A 20,327-nucleotide genomic window follows, 5' to 3' on the forward strand; every position below is an offset into this window, starting at 1 on the left:
ATAGGAACCTTCCCGTTAGGCATGTTTGGCTGAGATAATGGGTGGGCTGGATATGCCGAGAGATGAGTTCGGATCGGTCTGCCATGTAGCACGCTCCTGTCTACAACAGAAGCTGCTCAGTATGTGTAGGTAATCTTTTCTAACGCGTCTTTTTTTCAAAAGATATCACAAAGTGGAATTGAAAAGGTGTTGCTCTCCACTTTCTGGAGGACCGAGTTTTGAAATCAGTGGAATGCCCGGTGGAATTGGAGTATGATGGCTAAGGATATGGAGAAATTTCTGCCGTTTGAAATGGAGTTGAAAAATGGAAAGGGAGTTGAAAAGAGAACACAGAAGACTGTTGCATAAAACACCTTTCTCCGGATTACATCTTCAAACTAAGGGCAACCATGGCATCCGTGACAGAGAGGGAGAAATGTCCATCCATGTATACAATGGGTAAGATAGTCTAGCTAGCTACATTTTCAGATATTACACGTTTCTCATTTTTTCAGAAAGTTGTTTTCATTTCAAGTTAAAGTATACTATTAGCTAGCTAACTTTAGCTCGCTAGCTAACGTTAGGTGTAATATTATTACAATATGCAATAAAGTACCTTTCTTCATTGTGGTAGGTTTTGTATTTTCTTTGGAGACAACAGCTTCTGGAATGACAACACCATGCTCAATATTTTCCAATAAAAGTCAAGCAAGTTATTAATAGCGCACTACAAAACCACAAGCTTTTAACTACAACTAATAGTAAGCATCTACTCAAGTTAACATTTGTGAAGAACAGTATTACCTTTCTTGGAAGTGTTTGTGGTTGTCTTGGTAGTGCTTGTCTTGTCTTTTTCTTTGGAGATTGCAGGCTCTAAAACCATAATATATCCACAGTTAGAATATATGTTAATTCATCGAATGAAATAACTTGATCTAAGTTGTTGTTACCTTTCTTCGTAGGAGTTATTTTGTCCTTTTCCACAGACTCTGAAACAATGAAAATGCAAAATATGCTTATCATTCGAAATACAGTATTCATACAACTCAATGTTGCATTGTGAATCACATAGCAACTATATTCGTTACCTTTCTTGGCAGCTGTTGTTTTAGCTTTATCTTTGGAAACAACAACGTCTGAAACAAAGAACACAGACCAAACACGTAATTTCACCCACTGGACAACTCTAAAAGGAAAACGTATGTAACATGTCTGGAAATAAATCCATTCAAAACACAGTCAAATTATTCACACCTTTTTTCTCTGCCGCTTTTGTTTTCTCTTTTGGTGATGGAAAATGTTTTGATTAATTTATTATTCAGTAAATTACATGCAAGATTTAAAAAAATGAAAGACGATATACTTGTTTGTATAATATTTCTAATGGCCGGTTTCTGCCCTACACACCGTTACAACGGATACATTTTACCTGTCTCAGGTTCTTTGGATAGCTTCTCCTCTGTCACTGCAGGAGAAAAAAGTGTTAGAACAGTTAAACAGCATGTTTCCAATTGTCATTGTATCTAACTGAAAATAATCTATATTTAGTTTGATGAACTTTTGCATTGCTGTTTGGTTACCTTTTGTTGTAGGGATGGGTCTTATAGCGACAACTCTAGCCATGGCTTTTACCATTGGCACCACTACATTAGTGTGGTTCCCTTTCCTCATAGTGGGGACTCTCAGAGTGGCTTTCTCTTTTAGGGGCTCAGGTTCTGAAACAACTGGTGTAGAGACAATTAATTTATTACATTATGTACTCCTAAAACATACCAATAATAATCACCTTGATTGAAAAAGTTAATTAAGACAAGTTGGGATTAAGAAGCGGTTTACCATTCTTTACAAGTGACCATTCAGCTTTGACTTTTGCAGCACGAAGTTCTGAGATAAACAAGACATGTGAGAAGCATTTCACTACAACTAATAGTAAGCATCTACTCAAGTTAACATCTGTGAAATACAATATTACCTTTCTTGGAAGTGCTTGTGGTTGTCTTGGAAGTGCTTGTCTTGACTTTTTCTTTGGAGATTGCAGGCTCTAAAACCATAATATATCCACAGTTAGAATATATGTTAATTCATCAACTGGAATAACTTGATCTAAGTTGTTGTTACCTTTCTTCGTATGAGTTATTTTGTCCTTTTCCACAGGCTCTGAAACAATGAAAATCCATAATATGCTCATCATTCAAAATACTGTATTCATACACCTCAATGTTGCATTGTGAATCACATAGCAACTATATTCGTTACCTTTCTTGGCAGCTGTTGTTTTAGCTTTATCTTTGGAAACAACAATCTCTGAAACAAAGAACACAGACCAAACACGTAATTTCACCCACTGGACAACTCTAAAAGGAAACTGTATACAGTGACTAAGGAAATAATTCTGACCTCTTCACTATTTCTACATTTTACTAATTAAGTTATAGGCTTATTCTAAAATTGATTAAATTATTTTTTCCCCCTCATCAGTCTACACACAATGACAAATCAATAATAGGTTTTTAGAATTTGTTGCCAATTTATATAAAAAGTAAATGTAATATCACACTTACATAAGTATTCAGACCCGTTACTCAGTAGTTTGTTGAAGCACATTTGGCGGTGTTTACAGCCTTGATTATTGGGTATGACTCTACAAGCTTGGCACACCTGTAGTTGGGGAGTTTCTCCCATTCTTCTCTGCCAGGTTGGATGGGGAGTGTCGGTGCACAGCTATTTTCAGGTCTCTCCAGAGATGTTTGATCAGGTTCATGTCCGGGCTCTGGCGGGGCCACTCATGGACATTCAGAGACTTGTCATGAAGCCACTTCATGTTGTCTTGGCTGTTTGTTTAGGGACGTTGTAATGTCGGAAGTTGAACCTTTACACCAGTTGGAGGTCCTGAGCGCTCTGGAGTAGGGTTTCATCATGGATCTCTCTGTACTTTTCTCTGTTCATCTTTCCCTCGATCAGGACTAGTTTCCCAGTCCCTGCCGCTGATCAAAGTCCCCATAGCATGATGCTGCCACCACCGTGCTTCACCGTAGGGATGGTGCCAGGTTTCCTCCAGATGTGACGCTTGGCATTCAGGTCAAAGAGTTCAATCTTGGTATCATCAGACCAGAGAATCTTGTTTCTCATGGTCTGGGAGTCTTTAGGTGCCTTTTGGCAAACTACAAGCAGCTGTCATATACCTTTTACTGAAGAGTGACTTCAGTCTGGCCACTCTACCATAAAGGTATGATTGGTGGAGTGATGCCGAGATGGTAGTCCTTCTAGAAGGTTCTCCCTTCACCACGGTAACTCTAGAGCTCAATCAGAGTGACCATCGGGTTCTTGTTCACCTCCCTGACCAAGGCCCATCTCCCCCAATTTCTCAGTTTGGCCAGGCGACCAGCTCTAGGAAGAGTCTTGGTGGTTCCATACTTCTTCCATTTAAGAATAATAGAGGCTGCTGTGTTCTTGGGGACGTTCAATCCTGCAGAAATGTTTTCATACCCTTCCCCAGATCGGAGCTTCAACACAATCCTATCTTGGAGCTCTTCAACCTTATGGCTTGTTTTTTGCTCTGACGTGCACTGTCAACTGTGGGGCCTTATATAGACAGGTGTGTGCCTTTTCAAATCATGTCCAATCAATTGAATTTACCAAAGGTGGACTCCGATGAAGTTGTAGAAACATCTGAAGGCTGATCAATGAAAACATGATGCACCTGAGCTCAACTTCGAGTCTCATAGCAAAGGGTCTGAATACTTATGTAAATAAGGTATTTCTGTTATTTAGATTTAAAAAATTTGCTAACATTTCTGACAACCTGTTTTAGCTCTGCCATTATGGGGTTTTGTGTGTAGATTGCTGAGGATTTTTATTTATTTAATACATTTTTTAATAAATCTGTAACGTAAGAAAATGTGGAAAAAGGTCAAGGGGCATGAATACTTTCCTAGGGCAGTGTATAAAATAAATGGTGCCTAGGCGTAAGTTGTGCGTCATTACTTCACAGGAGAGCCATTTGAATGTACACTTTAAAATAATTATCTAAATATGTTTTTGGGCAGAAATGCCTTTTGGATCAAGTGGACTTTCATGTGCCTTTATAACAAACTTGTATGCCATCTGTAAATACAAATACAATTGTTAATTAAGAGCCTTGTTGGTTTAGTCATGAAAAGAGATAGGAACCTTCCTGTTAGGCATGTTTGGCTGAGATAATGGGTGGGCTGGATATGCCGAGAGATGAGTTCGGATCGGTCTGCCATGTAGCATGCTTCTGTCTACAACAGAAGCTGGTCAGTATGTGTAGGTAATCCTTTCTAACGTGTCTTTTTTCAAAAGATATCACAAAGTGTAATTGAAAAGGTGTTGCTCTCCACTTTCTGGAGGACCGAGTTTTGAAATCAGTGGAATGCCGGTGGAATTGGAGTATGATGTCTAAGGATATGGAGAAATTTCTGCCGTTTGATTGCAAATATGGAAAGGGAGTTGAAAAGAGAACACAGAAGACTGTTGCATAAAACACGTTTCTCTGGATTACATCTTCAAACTAAGGGCAACCATGGCATCCGTGACAGAGAGGGAGAAACGTCGATCCATGTATACGACGGGTAAGATAGTCTAGCTAGCTACATTTTCAGATATTGCATGTTTCTTATTTTGTCAGAAAGTTGTTTTCATTTCAAGTTAAAGTATACTATTAGCTAGCTAATATTAGCTCGCTTGCTAATGTTAGGTGTAAAATTATTACAACATGCAATAAAGTACCTTTCTTCATTGTGATAGGTTTTGTCTTTTCTTTGGAGACAACAGCTTCTGGAATGAAAACATCATGCTCAATATTTTCCAATAAGAGTCAAGCATGCAGTTATGTTATTAGTAATGTACTACAAAACCACAAGCTTTTAACTACAACTAATAGTAAGCATCTACTCAAGTTAACATTTCTGAAAAACAGTATTACCTTTTTTGGAAGTGCTTGTGGTTGTCTTGGTAGTGCTTGTCTTGTCTTTTTCTTTGGAGATTGCAGGCTCTAAAACCATATTATATCCACAGTTAGAATATATGTTAATTCATCAAATTAAATAACTTGATCTAAGTTGTTGTTACCTTTCTTCGTAGGAGTTATTTTGTCCTTTTCCACAGGCTCTGAAACAATGAAAATGCAAAATATGCTTATCATTCAAAATACAGTATTCATACAACTCAATGTTGCATTGTGAATCACATAGCAACTATATTCGTTACCTTTCTTGGCAGCTGTTGTTTTAGCTTTATCTTTGGAAACAACAACCTCTGAAACAAAGAACACAGACCAAACACGTAATTTCACCCACTGAACAACTCTAAAAGGAAAACTTATATAACATGTCTGGAAATAAATCCATTCAAAACACAGTCAAATTATTCGCACCTTTTTTCTCTGCCGCTTTTGTTTTCTCTTTTGGTGATGGAAAACGTTTTGATTAATTTATTATTCAGTAAATTACATGCAAGATTTAAAAAAATGAAAGACGATATACTTGTTTGTATAATATTTCTAATGTCCGGTTTCTGCCCTACACACCGTTACAACGGATACATTTTACCTGTCTCAGGTTCTTTGGATAGCTTCTCCTTTGTCACTGCAGGAGAAAAAAGTGTTAGAACAGTTAAACAGCATGTTTCCAATTGTCATTGTATCTAACTGAAAATAATCTATATTTAGTTTGATGAACTTTTGCATTGCTGTTTGGTTACCCTTTGTTGTAGGGATGGGTCTTATAGCGACAACTCTAGCCATGGCTTTTACCATTGGCACCACTACATTAGTGTGGTTCTCTTTCCTCATAGTGGGGGCTCTCGGAGTGGCTTTCTCTTTTAGGGGCTCAGGTTCTGAAACAACTGGTGTAGAGACAAATTAATTTATTACATTATGTACTCATAAAGTATACCAATAATAATCTCCTTGATTGAAAAAGTTAATTAAGACAAGTTGGGATTAAGAAGCGGTTTACCATTCTTTACAAGTGACCATTCAGCTTTGGCTTTTGCAGCACAAAGTTCTGAGATAAACAAGACATGTGAGAAGCGTTTCACTACAACAAATAGTAAGCATCTACTCAAGTTAACATTTGTGAAATACAATATTACCTTTCTTGGAAGTGCTTGTGGTTGTCTTGGTAGTGCTTGTCTTGACTTTTTCTTTGGAGATTGCAGGCTCTAAAACCATAGTATATCCACAGTTAGAATATATGTTAATTCATCAACTGGAATAACTTGATCTAAGTTGTTGTTACCTTTCTTCGTATGAGTTATTTTGTCCTTTTCCACAGGCTCTGAAACAATGAAAATCCATAATATGCTTATCATTCAAAATACAGTATTCATACAACTCAATGTTACATTGTGAATCACATAGCAACTATATTCGTTACCTTTCTTGGCAGCTGTTGTTTTAGCTTTATCTTTGGAAACAACAACCTCTGAAACAAAGAACACAGACCAAACATGTAATTTCACCAACTGAACAACCTTTAAAGGAAAATGTATACAGTTCCTTAGGAAAGTATTTAGACCCCTTCACTATTTACACATTTTTTACGTTACAGCCTTATTCTAAAATTGATGAAATTGTTTTTTTCCCTCATCAATCTACACACAATACCACATAATTACAAATCAAAAACTGTTTTTTAAATATTGTTGCCATTTTATGAAAAAATAAAAGAAACATTACATTTACATACAGTAAGTATTCAGACCCTTTACTCAGTACTTTGTTGAAGCACCTTTGGCCGTGATTACAGTCTCAAGTCTTCTTGGGTATGACGGCACAAGCTTGGCACACCTGTAGTTGGGGAGTTACTCCCATTCTTCTCTGCAGATGCTCTCAAGCTCTGGTAGGTTGGATGGGGAGTGTCGCTGAACAGCTATTTTCAGTTCTCTCCAGAGATGTTTGATCGGGTTCATGTCCAGGCTCTGGCGGGGCCACTCAAGGACATTCAGAGATTTGTCCCGAAGCCACTCTTGTGTTGTCTTTGCTGTTTGCTTTGGGCCGTTGTCCTGTTGGAAGGTGAACCTTTACCAAAGGTAGAGGTCCTGAGCTCTCTGGAGCAGGGTTTCATCAAGGATCTCTCTGTTCTTTGCTCCGTTCATCTTTCCCTTGATCCTGATTAGTCTCCCAGTCCCTGCCAATAAACAATGTTCCCACAGCATGATGCTGCCACCACCGTGCTTTATTTATTTTTAATTTTTTTATTTCACCTTTATTTAACCAGGTAGGCAAGTTGAGAACAAGTTCTCATTTACAATTGCGACCTGGCCAAGATAAAGCAAAGCAGTTTGACACATACAACGACACAGAGTTACACATGGAGTAAAACAAACATACAGTCAATAATACAGTATAAACAAGTCTATATACGATGTGAGCAAATGAGGTGAAATAAGGGAGGTTAAGGCAAATAAAAGGCCATGGTAGCAAAGTAAATACAATATAGCAAGTAAAGCACTGGAATAGTAGATTTGCAGTGGAAGAATGTGCAAAGTAGAAATAAAAATAATGGGGTGCAAAGGAGCAAAATAAATAAATAAAATAAATACAGTAGGGAAAGAGGTAGTTGTTTGGGCTAAATTATAGGTGGGCTATGTACAGGTGCAGGAATCTGTGAACTGCTCTGACAGTTGGTGCTTAAAGCTAGTGAGGGAGATAAGTGTTTCCAGTTTCAGAGATTATTGTAGTTCGTTCCAGTCATTGGCAGCAGAGAACTGGAAGGAGAGGCGGCCAAAGAAAGAATTGGTTTTGGGGGTGACTAGAGAGATATACCTGCTGGAGCGTGTGCTACAGGTGGGAGATGCTATGGTGACCAGTGAGCTGAGATAAGGGGGGACTTTACCTAGCAGGGTCTTGTAGATGACATGGAGCCAGTGGGTTTGGCGGCGAGTATGAAGCGAGGACCAGCCAACGAGAGCGTAGAGGTCGCAATGGTGGGTAGTATATGGGGCTTTGGTGACAAAACAGATGGCACTGTGATAGACTGCATTCAATTTGTTGAGTAGGGTATTGGAGGCTATTTTGTAAATGACATCGCCGAAGTCGAGGATTAGTAGGATGGTCAGCTTTACAAGGGTATGTTTGGCAGCATGAGTGAAGGATGCTTTGTTGCGAAATAGGAAGCCAATTTTAGATTTAACTTTGGATTGGAGATGTTTGATGTGGGTCTGGAAGGAGAGTTTACAGTCTAACCAGACACCTAGGTATTTGTAGTTGTCCACGTATTCTAAGTCAGAGCCATCCAGAGTAGTGATGTTGGACAGGCGGGCAGGTGCAGGCAGCGATCGGTTGAAGAGCATGCATTTAGTTTTACTTGTATTTAAGAGCAATTGGAGGCCACGGAAGGAGAGTTGTATGGCATTGAAGCTTGCCTGGAGGGTTGTTAACACAGTGTCCAAAGAAGGGCCAGAAGTATACAGAATGGTGTCGTCTGTGTAGAGGTGGATCAAAGACTCACCAGCAGCAAGAGCAACATCATTGATGTATACAGAGAAGAGAGTCAGCCCGAGAATTGAACCCTGTGGCACCCCATAGAGACAGCAGACCCTCCGATTTGACACACTGAACTCTATCAGAGAAGTAGTTGGTGAACCAGGCGAGGCAATCATTTGAGAAACCAAGGCTGTCGAGTCTGCCGATGAGGATGTGGTGATTGACAGAGTCGAAAGCCTTGGCCAGATCAATGAATACGGCTGCACAGTAATGTTTCTTATCGATGGCGGTTAAGATATCGTTTAGGACCTTGAGCGTGGCTGAGGTGCACCCATGACCAGCTCTGAAACCAGATTGCATAGCAGAGAAGGTATGGTGAGATTCGAAATGGTCGGTAATCTGTTTGTTGACTTGGCTTTCGAAGACCTTAGAAAGGCAGGGTAGGATAGATATCGGTCTGTAGCAGTTTGGGTCAAGAGTGTCCCCCCCTTTGAAGGTAGAAGACCGCAGCTGCTTTCCAATCTTTGGGCATCTCAGATGACACGAAAGAGAGGTTGAACAGGCTAGTAATAGGGGTGGCAACAATTTCAGCAGATCATTTTAGAAAGAAAGGGTCCAGATTGTCTAGCCCGGCTGATTTGTAGGGGTCCAGATTTTTCAGCTCTTTCAGAACATCAGCTGACTGGATTTGGGAGAAGGAGAAATGGGGAAGGCTTGGGCGAGTTGCTGTGGGGGGTGCAGTGCTGTTGACCGGGGTAGGGGTAGCCAGGTGGAAAGCATGGCCAGCTGTAGAAAAATGCTTATTGAAATTCTCAATTATAGTGGAGGTCGTTTGACCGCTGACCCATTACGGATGCAGGCAATGAGGCAGTGATCGCTGAGATCTTGGTTGAAGACAGCAGAGGTGTATTTAGAGGGCAAGTTGGTTAGGATGATATCTATGAGGGTGCCCGTGTTTAAGGCTTTGGGGAGGTACCTGGTAGGTTCATTGATAATTTGTGTGAGATTGAGGGCATCAAGCTTAGATTGTAGGATGGCTGAGGTGTTAAGCATGTTCCGGTTTAGGTCGCTTAGCAGCACAAGCTCTGAAGATAGATGGGGGGCAATCAGTTCACATACGGTGTCCAGAGCACAGCTGGGGGCAGAGGGTGGTCTATAGCAGGTGGCAACCGTGAGAGACTTATTTTAGAGAGGTGGAATTTTAAAAGTAGAAGTTCAAATTGTTTGGGTACAGACCTGGATAGTAGGACAGAACTCTGCAGGCTATCTTTGCAGTAGATTGCAACACCGCCCCCTTTGGCAGTTCTATCTTGTCTGAAAATGTTGTAGTTTGGAATGAAAATTTCAGAATTTTTGGTGGTCTTCCTAAGCCAGGATTCAGACACAGCTAGAACATCCGGGTTGGCAGAGTGTGCTAAAGCAGTGAATAAAACAAACTTAGGGAGGAGGCTTCTAATGTTAACATACATGAAACCAAGGCTATTACGGTTACAGAAGTCGTCAAAAGAGAGCGCCTGGGGAATAGGAGTGGAGCAAGGCACTGCAGGGCCTGGATTCACCTCTACATCGCCATAGGAACAGAGGAGGAGTAGAATAAGGGTACGGCTGAAAGCAATAAGAATTGGTCATCTAGAACGTCTGGAACAGAGAGTAAAAGGAGGTTTCTGGGGGCGATAAAATAGCTTCAAGGTATAATGTACAGACAAAGGTATGGTAGGATGTGAATACAGTGGAGGTAAACATAGGTATTGAGTGATGATGAGAGAGATATTGTCTCTAGAAACATCATTGAAACCAGGAGATGTCATTGCATGTGTGGGTGGTGGAACTAATAGGTTGGATAAGGTATAGTGAGCAGGACTAGAGGCTCTACAGTGAAATAAGCCAATAAACACTAACCAGAGCAGCAATGGATAAGGCATATTGACATTAAGGAGAGGCATGCTTTGTCGAGTGATCAAAAGTGTCCAGTGAGTAGTGAGGTTGGCTGGGGTCACGTCGATTCAGACAGCTAGCCGGGCTATCGGTAGCAAGTTAGCATAGGATGGAGGTCTGTTTTTAGCCACCTCGTGCGTTTCCGTCGGTAGGATTAGTGGGTTCCGTGTGGTAGAGGGGATCAATCCAATTCGCAAAAAAACAAACAATAGATATAGTTATAGAGGCCCAAGAAAAAATAAAATAAAATAAAAAAATAAATATTCCGATAGGTCTATTCAGATAGCAGCGGGTGGGCGTTCAGGTAACGTCGTGAAAGAGGAGCCAGCCGGATAACTCCCTCGGGCAGATAACGTCGGTAGTCCAGTTGTAAAGCCTTCACCGTTGGGATGGTGCCAGGTTTCCTCCAGACGTGACGCTTGGCATTCATCGTCGAAGAGTTCAATCTTGGTTTCATCAGACCAGAGAATCTTGTTTATCATGGTCTGAGAGTCTTTAGACATTTACATTTACATTTAAGTCATTTAGCAGACGCTCTTATCCAGAGCGACTTACAAATTGGTGAATTCACCTTCTGACATCCAGTGGAACAGCCACTTTACAATAGTGCATCTAAATCATTAAGGGGGGGTGAGAAGGATTACTTATCCTATCCTAGGTATTCCTTGAAGAGGTGGGGTTTCAGGTGTCTCCGGAAGGTGGTGATTGACTCCGCTGTCCTGGCGTCGTGAGGGAGTTTGTTCCACCATTGGGGGGCCAGAGCAGCGAACAGTTTTGACTGGGCTGAGCGGGAACTGTACTTCCTCAGTGGTAGGGAGGCGAGCAGGCCAGAGGTGGATGAACGCAGTGCCCTTGCTTGGGTGTAGGGCCTGATCAGAGCCTTTAGGTGCCTTTTGGCATACTCCAAGCCGGCTGTCATGTGCCTTTTACTGAAGAGTGGCTTCAGTCTGGCTACTCTACCATAAAGCTCTGATTGGTGGAGTGCTGCTGAGATGGTTGTCCTTCTGGAAGTTTCTCCCATCGCCAAAGAGGAACTCTAGAGCTCTGTCAGAGTGATCATCAGGTTCTTGCTTACCTCCCTGACCAGTTTTGCTGGGAGGCCAGCTCTAGGAAGAGTCTTGGTGGTTCCAAACTTCTTCAATTTAAGAATGATGGAGGCCACTGGGTTCTTTGGGATGTTTAATGCTGCAGAAATGTTTTTGTACCCTTCCCCAGATCTGTGCCTCGACACAATCCTATCTCGGAGCTCTTTGACCTCATGGCTTAGTTTTTGCTCGGACTTGTTTTGAAATCAGTAGAATGCCCGGCGGAATTGGTTAATGATAGCTAAGGATATGGATAAAATTCTGCCCTTTGATTGCAAATATGCAAAGTGAGTCAAAAAGAGAAAACACAGAAGGCTGTTGTATAAAACACCAGTCTCCAAATTGCATCTTCAAACTAAGGGCAACCATGGCATCTGTGACAGAGAGGGAGAAATGTCCATCCATGTATACGTGCAAGATAGTCTAGCTAGCTACATTTTCAGATATTACACGTTTCTAATTTTGCCAGAAAATAATTTTAATTTCAAGTTAAAGTATACTATTAGCTGGCTAACATTAGCTCGCTAGCTAATGTTAGGTGTAATATTATTACAACATGGAATAAAGTACCTTTCTTCATCGTGGTAGGTTTTGTCTTTTCTTTGGAGACAACAGCTTCTGGAATGACAACATCATCAAATGCTCAATATTTTTCAATAAAAGTCAAGCATGCAGTATGATATTAATAATGCACTACAAAATCTGTACCTTTCTTTACAACAGCTGGTTTGACCTTCTCTTTGGACACCACAGTGTCTAGAATACAAGGTAAGAGATAATAACTGTATTCAAATACAGAAAGTAATGATACAGTTCAACTGTACAAATTGTTACCTTGCTTCTTAGCTTTTTCTTTAAAATATCAGTAGAAAATCTTATTGATGTGTGTAAGCTTTGACGTAACACTTCTAAGCAGCTATATTACCTTTACCTTAGGTAACTTCTAACACTGAAACCCTTACTGTTGAGTGCATTTGCATAATAGTATATATTCAGTACGTGTTTTCAGTAAGTGTGAAGGATGACTAGGTATGTAGAGAGTCTCTTACCCTTCTTTGGGGCAGCTGCCTTGGTCGTTTCCTTTGGAACTGAGGGTTAAGAATAATGTGTTCAGATCAAACAAGAACAAGTTATGTAAGTGTATCCCTTTGAATCAATACAATATGTCCATACCCTTCTTTATGGTGCCAGCCTTCTGCTTTTCTTTGGGAGCCTGTGGTTCTTCAATGACAAAATGCATCTGTTAAGAGTATCCTTACAAGTACAGTATCAAGGGTCAATAAATCGAAATAGGACATCAGATATGAGCATTTTCATTTACATGGAGAGAACAGAAGATTACTGTTTTCCTCACAAAGTATTATGTCTATCTGTGTGGAAAAGCAATATACATACATTTTATTATATTTTATTTTATAATATACATTTGATTTGCAAGCACTCTGTCCCTTTAGTGAAAATTACCTTGTAGTTCAAATATTACCAACTAAGTTAGAGCTTAAGTTCTGAGAGAATAACTACCTTGAGTCCATGAAGCTGGTTGAGTTGTCAGTGCAAGTCCAGGTGCTGGTGCTGGTTCAGTTGGTTGAGTTGTTGGTTCAGCTGGTGCAGGTGCTGGTTCAGCTGGTTGAGTAGCTGGTGCAGGTGCTGGTTCAGCTGGTTGAGTAGCTGGTGCAGGTGCTGGTTCAGCTGGTTGAACTAGAGCTGCTGGTTGAGCTGGAGGAGCTTGATAAACTTGATATGCTTGAGGAGCTTGATAAAATGACTGAGTTGGATGAGCTGTTGGAATATGCAGTGGAGATGCTGAAAAAAGTTGTAAATATGTGTATAATGCAACTTTGGATAAAACATGTGAATCAAACATATTAGCCAATTAAAATGGCATCTGATGACAAGGAGAAAAAAGTAGCTGAGGTGTTGAGCCACAAGGAATAAAACAAGGTATGTTAAATAATGTTAAACAGCAGGAAGACAGATCAATTAACTTCCCATTACAGTGTCTTTTCATTGCACGATTGGTAAACTTATAAAAGTAATTAATAAGACAGAATGTATTTTAAAATAATATAGGGCATATTGTTGATATTTATTTAGAAAATGTACAGTTTATGTCTACTGTATGTTTTAAGTTGTAATCACAAGACCTTTTGGTGAGACACACCAGGAAACTGCTGGGAAATGTAACTAGAGGAGCTCCTGACACAATAGAACATTAAAGGAACATTGGGCAGAGCAACTTCAGGATGGAGATCTTTAGTATTTTCAAAATGGTTATTGTTAACAACACATCCATGTTTACCAAGAGATAATAATTAGAAACCAATGCAAGGACATAAAGACATACAGATGTAGAATCTTAATTTGATCACCCTGTTGCAGGAGAACATTGTTGCAATGTAGGACATTTCAAACTTGTAGTTTATTGTTTTTTGGTTTAGAAAAAGGCTTCTGCAGTTTGCAATTTCCACTTTGAAATTTCAGAGTGGATTTTCCCTTATGTAAAGGCACCAACCCTTACAAAAATGTACATGAATTGTAATCTATATAATAATTTTAATTTCCTGTTACTGCAATATTATTTTCCTGCTATAGAACATTGGCTCAAATGAAGATCCTATATCTGTACAGTAAAATGGTGGGTGTGGAAAAGGCTGTGAAGTAGATAACCTAGTAACTAGGGGTCGGAGGTTTCATTGGTCTAGTTATAGGCTCAGGATGAACTCCTGGCCTTAATTACAACACAGAGCTCTGCAGACATGTCAGACACATTTAAATAGTGTTAATGTTAGCAACTAATTACCTCATTGGAAATAATTAAAATAATACCAAATACCTGTCACAGTTGAAGGTGGGAATGGATTGTCTGTGAATATGTGATGCACTGAAAGATAAATGGATTATTTTCAGTCAAGTTTGAGAAGGACATACTATACTGGACATATACAGGATATGTTATACTGGACATAAACAGGATATATTAACCTGGACTTATTATACTGGACATATACAGGATATATTATACTGGACATATACAGGATATGTTATACTGGACATAAACAGGATATATTAACCTGGACTTATTATACTGGACATATACAGGACATAATATACTGGACATAAACAGGATATATTATACTGGACATAAACAGGATATATTATACTGGACATATACAGGATATATTATACTGGACATATACAGGATATATTATATTGGACAAAAACAGGATATATTATCCTGGACATATACAGAATATATTATACTGGACATATACAGGATATATTAACCTGGACTTTATATACTGGACATATACAGGATATATTATACTGGACATAAACAGGACATATTATAGTAGACATATTATACTGGAAGTATTATACTGGACATATACAGGATATATTATACTGGACATATACAGGATATATTATACTGGACATAAACAGGATATATTAACCTGGACATATTATACTGGACATATACAGGATATATTATACTGGACATAAACAGGATATATTAACCTGGACATATTATACTGGACATATACAGGATATATTATACTGGACATAAACAGGATATATTAACCTGGACATATTATACTGGACATGTACAGGACATATTATACTGGACATATACAGGATATATTAACCTGGACATATACAGGATATATTAACCTGGATATATTATACTGGACATATACAGGACATATTATAGTAGACATATTATACTGGACATATTATACTGGACATATACAGGATATATTAACCTGGATATATTATACTGGACATATACAGGATATATTAACCTGGACATATACAGGACATATTATACTGGACATATACAGGATATATTATACTGGACATATACAGGACATATTATACTGGACATATACAGGATATATTAACCTGGACATATACAGGATATATTATACTGGACATAAACAGGATATATTAACCTGGATATATACAGGATATATTAACCTGGATATATTATACTGGACATATACAGGACATATTATAGTAGACATATTATACTGGACATATTATACTGGACATATACAGGATATATTATACTGGACATATACAGGACATATTATACTGGACATATACAGGATATATTAACCTGGACATATACAGGATATATTATACTGGACATATACAGGATATATTAACCTGGATATATACAGGATATATTAACCTGGATATATTATACTGGACATATACAGGACATATTATACTGGACATATTATAGGACATATTATACTGGACATATACAGGATATATTATACTGGACATATACAGGACATATTAACCTGGACATATTATACTGGACATATTATACTGGACATATACAGGATATATTATACTGGACATATACAGGATATATTAACCTGGATATATTATACTGGATATATTATACTGGACATATACAGGACATATTATAGTAGACATATTATACTGGACATATTATACTGGACATAAACAGGATATATTAACCTGGACATATACAGGATATATTATACTGGACATATACAGGCTATATTATACTGGACATATACAGGATATATTATACTGGACATAAACAGGATATATTAACCTGGACATATTATACTGGACATATACAGGACATATTATACTGGACATAAACAGGATATATTATAGTAGACATATTATACTGGACGTATTATACTGGACATATACAGGACATATTATACTGGACATATTATACTGGACATATGCAGGATATATTAACCTGGACATATACAGGACATATTATACTGGACATAAACAGGACATATTATAGTAGACATATTATACTGGACGTATTATACTGGACATATTATACTGGACGTATTATACTGGACATATACAGGACATATTATACTGGACATATACAGGATATATTATACTGGACATATACAGGACATATTATAGTAGACATATTATACTGGACGTATACAGGATATATTAAACTGGACAGAAACAGGATATATTAACCTGGATATATTATACTGGACATATACAGGACATATTATACTGGACATATGAAGGATATATTATACTGGACATAAACAGGACATATTATAGTAGACATATTATACTGGACGTATTATACTGGACATATACAGGACATATTATAGTTGACATATTATACTGGACATATTATACTGGACATATACAGGACATATTATACTGGACATAAACCGGACATATTATAGTAGACATATTATACTGGACATATTATACTGGACATAAACAGGACATATTATAGTAGACATATTATACTGGACATATTATACTGGACATATACAGGACATATTATAGTAGACATATTATACTGGACGTATTATACTGGACATATACAGGATATATTATACTGGACATAAACAGGACATATTATACTGGACATAAACAGGACATATTATAGTAGACATATTATACTGGACGTATTATACTGGACATATACAGGATATATTATACTGGACATATACAGGATATATTATACTGGACATAAACAGGATATATTAACCTGGATATATTATACTGGACATATACAGGACATATTATAGTAGACATATTATACTGGACATATTATACTGGACATATACAGGACATATTATACTGGACGTATTATATTGGACATATTATACTGAACATAAACAGGATATATTAACCTGGACATATACAGGATATATTATACTGGACATATACAGGATATATTAACCTGGACATATACAGGATATATTATACTGGACATATACAGGATATATTATACTGGACATAAACAGGATATATTAACCTGGACATATACAGGATATATTATACTGGACATAAACAGGATATATTAACCTGGACATATACAGGATATATTATACTGGACATAAACAGGATATATTAACCTGGACATATACAGGATATATTATACTGGACAGAAACAGGATATATTATACTGGACATAAACAGGATATATTAACCTGGACATATACAGGATATATTATACTGGACATAAACAGGATATATTAACCTGGACATATACAGGATATATTATACTGGACAGAAACAGGATATATTATACTGGACATAAACAGGATATATTAACCTGGACATATACAGGATATATTATACTGGACATAAACAGGATATATTAACCTGGACATATACAGGATATATTATACTGGACATAAACAGGATATATTAACCTGGACATATACAGGATATATTATACTGGACATAAACAGGATATATTAACCTGGACATATACAGGATATATTATACTGGACAGAAACAGGATATATTATACTGGACATAAACAGGATATATTAACCTGGATATGTTATACTGGACATATACAGGACATATTATAGTAGACATATTATACTGGACGTATTATACTGGACATATACAGAACATATTATACTGGACATATGCAGGATATATTATACTGGACATATACAGGATATATTATACTGGACATATACAGGACATATTATAGTAGACATATTATACTGGACGTATTTTACTGGACATATTATACTGGAAATATACAGGACATATTATACTGGATGTCACGCCTTTGTCTTAGTATTTTGTGTTTTCTTTAACTATTTTGGTCAGGCCAGGGTTTGGCATGGGATTTTATATGTGGTGTGTTTTGTCTTGGGGTTTTTTCACATGTATTGGGATGGTAGCTTAGTGGGGTGTTCTAGGTGAATCTATGGCTGTCTGAAGTGGTTCTCAATCAGAGGCAGGTGTTTATCGTTGTCTCTGATTGGGAACCATATTTAGGCAGCCATATTCTTTGAGTGTTTCGTGGGTGATTGTCCTTATGTCCTTTTGTTCCTGTTCTGTGTTAGTTTACACCAGTTTAGGCTGTTTCGGTTTTCGTTACGTTTATTGTTTTGTAGTGTTTGTGTTTAGTGTGTTTTTTCATTAAACATGAATCTCAATAGCCACACTGCATTTTGGTCCGACTCTCCTTCACCTATAGAAAGCCGTAACAGAATCACCCACCACAACAGGACCAAGCGGCGTGACAACAGGCAGCGGCAGCAGGAGATACGAAATAAGGATTTCTGGACTTGGGAGGAAATCCTAAACGGAGAAGGACCCTGGGCACAGCCTGGAGAATATCGCCGCCCCAAGGAAGAACTGGAGGTGGAGAAAGCGGAGAGGCTCTGGTATGAGGAGGCAGCACGGCGACGCGGATGGAAGCCCGAGAGTCAGCCCCAAAAATTTCTTGGGCGGGGGCTCACAGGGAGTATGGCGACGCTAGGTAGAAGAACTACACCAACTTCCTGTGCTTACCGGGGGGCTAGAGAGACCGGGCAGGCACCGAGTTATGCTGTGGTGCACACGTTGTCACCAGTGCGGGTGCATAGCCCCGTGCGGTACATTCCAGCTCCGCGTATTGGCCGGGCTAGAGTGAGCGTCGAGCCAAATGCCAAGAAGCCCGCTCTACGCATTTGGTCCCCAGTGCGTCTCCTTGGGCCAGCTTACATGGCAACAGCCTTGCGCATGGTGTCCCCGGTTTGCCTGCATAGCCCAGTGCGGGCTATTCCACCTCGCCGAACTGGCAGAGCGACCGGGAGAATTCAACCAGGTAAGGTTGGGCAGGCTCGGTGCTCAAGAGCTCCAGTGCGCCTGCATGGTCCGGTCTACCCAGTACTACCTCCACGCACCAGCCCTCCGGTGGCAGCTCCCCGCACCAGGCTTCCTGTGCGTGTCCTCAGCCCAGTACCACCAGTGCCAGCACCATGCATCAGGCCTACAGTGCGCCTCGCCTCTCCTGCGCTGCCGGAGTTTCCCGCCTGTTTAGCGCTGCCAGAGCCTTCCTCCTCTACAGCGCTGCTGGAGTCTCCTGCCTGTTTAGCGCAGCCAGAGCTGCCAGTCTGCATGGAGCAGCCAGAGCTGCCAGTCTGCATGGAGCAGCCAGAGCTGCCAGTCTGCATGGAGCAGCCAGAGCTGTCAGTCTGCATGGAGCAGCCAGAGCTGCCAGTCTGCAAGGAGCTGCCAGTCTGCAAGAAGCCGCCAGAGCTGCCAGTCTGCAAGAAGCCGCCAGAGCCGCCAGTCTGCATGGAGCAGCCAGAGCCGTCAGTCAGCATGGAGCAGCCAGAGCCGTCAGTCAGCATGGAGCAGCCAGAGCCGCCAGTCACCATGGAGCAGCCAGAGCCGCCAGTCAGCATGGAGCAGCCAGAGCCGCCAGTCACCATGGAGCAGCCAGAGCCGCCAGTCAGCATGGAGCAGCCAGAGCCGCCAGTCAGCATGGAGCAGCCAGAGCCACCATTCAGCATGGAGCAGCCAGAGCCACCAGTCAGCATGGAGCAGCCAGAGCCGCCAGTCAGCATGGAGCAGCCAGAACCACCATTCAGCATGGAGCAGCCAGAGCCGCCAGTCAGCATGGAGCAGCCAGAGCCGCCAGTCTGCCAGGATCCGCCAGTCAGCCAGACTTCCAGATCCGCCAGTCAGCCAGACTCTTCCAGATCCGCCAGTCTGCCAGGATCCGCCAGTCAGCCAGACTCTTCCAGATCCGCCAGTCAGCCAGGCTCTTCCAGATCCGCCAGTCAGCCAGACTCTTCCAGATCCGCCAGTCAGCCAGACTCTTCCAGATCCGCCAGACTCTTCCAGATCCGCCAGTCAGCCAGGATCTGCCAGAACCGCCAGCCAGCCAGGATCTGCCAGAGCCAACTACCTGCCTGAGCTTCCTCTCAGTGCTGAGCTTCCTCTCAGTGCTGAGCTTCCTCTCAGTGCCGAGCTTCCCCTCAGTGCCGAGCTTCCTCTCAGTGCCGAGCTTCCCCTCAGTGCCGAGCTTCCCCTCAGTGCCGAGCTTCCCCTCAGTGCCGAGCTTCCCCTCAGTGCCGAGCTACCCCTCAGTCCCGAGCTGCCTC

General features: G+C 40.2%; 1 protein-coding gene across 1 annotated transcript in view; it reads right to left on the minus strand.

Moving 5' to 3' along the window:
• LOC135505628 (titin-like) overlaps nt 1–20,327 on the minus strand; it is a 75,133-nt gene that overhangs the window by 14,657 nt on the left and 40,149 nt on the right. The window contains exons 16-41 of the mRNA XM_064924684.1: nt 14,282–14,329; nt 12,970–13,227; nt 12,622–12,669; nt 12,498–12,536; nt 12,157–12,204; nt 12,019–12,066; nt 6,378–6,425; nt 6,240–6,278; nt 6,094–6,162; nt 5,701–5,844; nt 5,550–5,585; nt 5,375–5,401; nt 5,209–5,256; nt 5,071–5,109; nt 4,925–4,993; nt 4,729–4,776; nt 2,236–2,283; nt 2,098–2,136; nt 1,952–2,020; nt 1,816–1,863; nt 1,560–1,703; nt 1,409–1,444; nt 1,068–1,115; nt 930–968; nt 784–852; nt 596–643 (exon numbers count right to left, since the gene is read on the minus strand). Coding sequence (XP_064780756.1) covers nt 596–643; nt 784–852; nt 930–968; nt 1,068–1,115; nt 1,409–1,444; nt 1,560–1,703; nt 1,816–1,863; nt 1,952–2,020; nt 2,098–2,136; nt 2,236–2,283; nt 4,729–4,776; nt 4,925–4,993; nt 5,071–5,109; nt 5,209–5,256; nt 5,375–5,401; nt 5,550–5,585; nt 5,701–5,844; nt 6,094–6,162; nt 6,240–6,278; nt 6,378–6,425; nt 12,019–12,066; nt 12,157–12,204; nt 12,498–12,536; nt 12,622–12,669; nt 12,970–13,227; nt 14,282–14,329 — 1,644 coding nt within the window. The remainder of the gene's footprint in view (nt 1–595; nt 644–783; nt 853–929; nt 969–1,067; nt 1,116–1,408; nt 1,445–1,559; nt 1,704–1,815; nt 1,864–1,951; nt 2,021–2,097; nt 2,137–2,235; nt 2,284–4,728; nt 4,777–4,924; nt 4,994–5,070; nt 5,110–5,208; nt 5,257–5,374; nt 5,402–5,549; nt 5,586–5,700; nt 5,845–6,093; nt 6,163–6,239; nt 6,279–6,377; nt 6,426–12,018; nt 12,067–12,156; nt 12,205–12,497; nt 12,537–12,621; nt 12,670–12,969; nt 13,228–14,281; nt 14,330–20,327) is intronic.

Source organism: Oncorhynchus masou, chromosome 19 (genome assembly GCF_036934945.1).
Source record: "Oncorhynchus masou masou isolate Uvic2021 chromosome 19, UVic_Omas_1.1, whole genome shotgun sequence".
In the NCBI taxonomy this organism is placed as follows: Eukaryota; Metazoa; Chordata; class Actinopteri; order Salmoniformes; family Salmonidae; genus Oncorhynchus; species Oncorhynchus masou.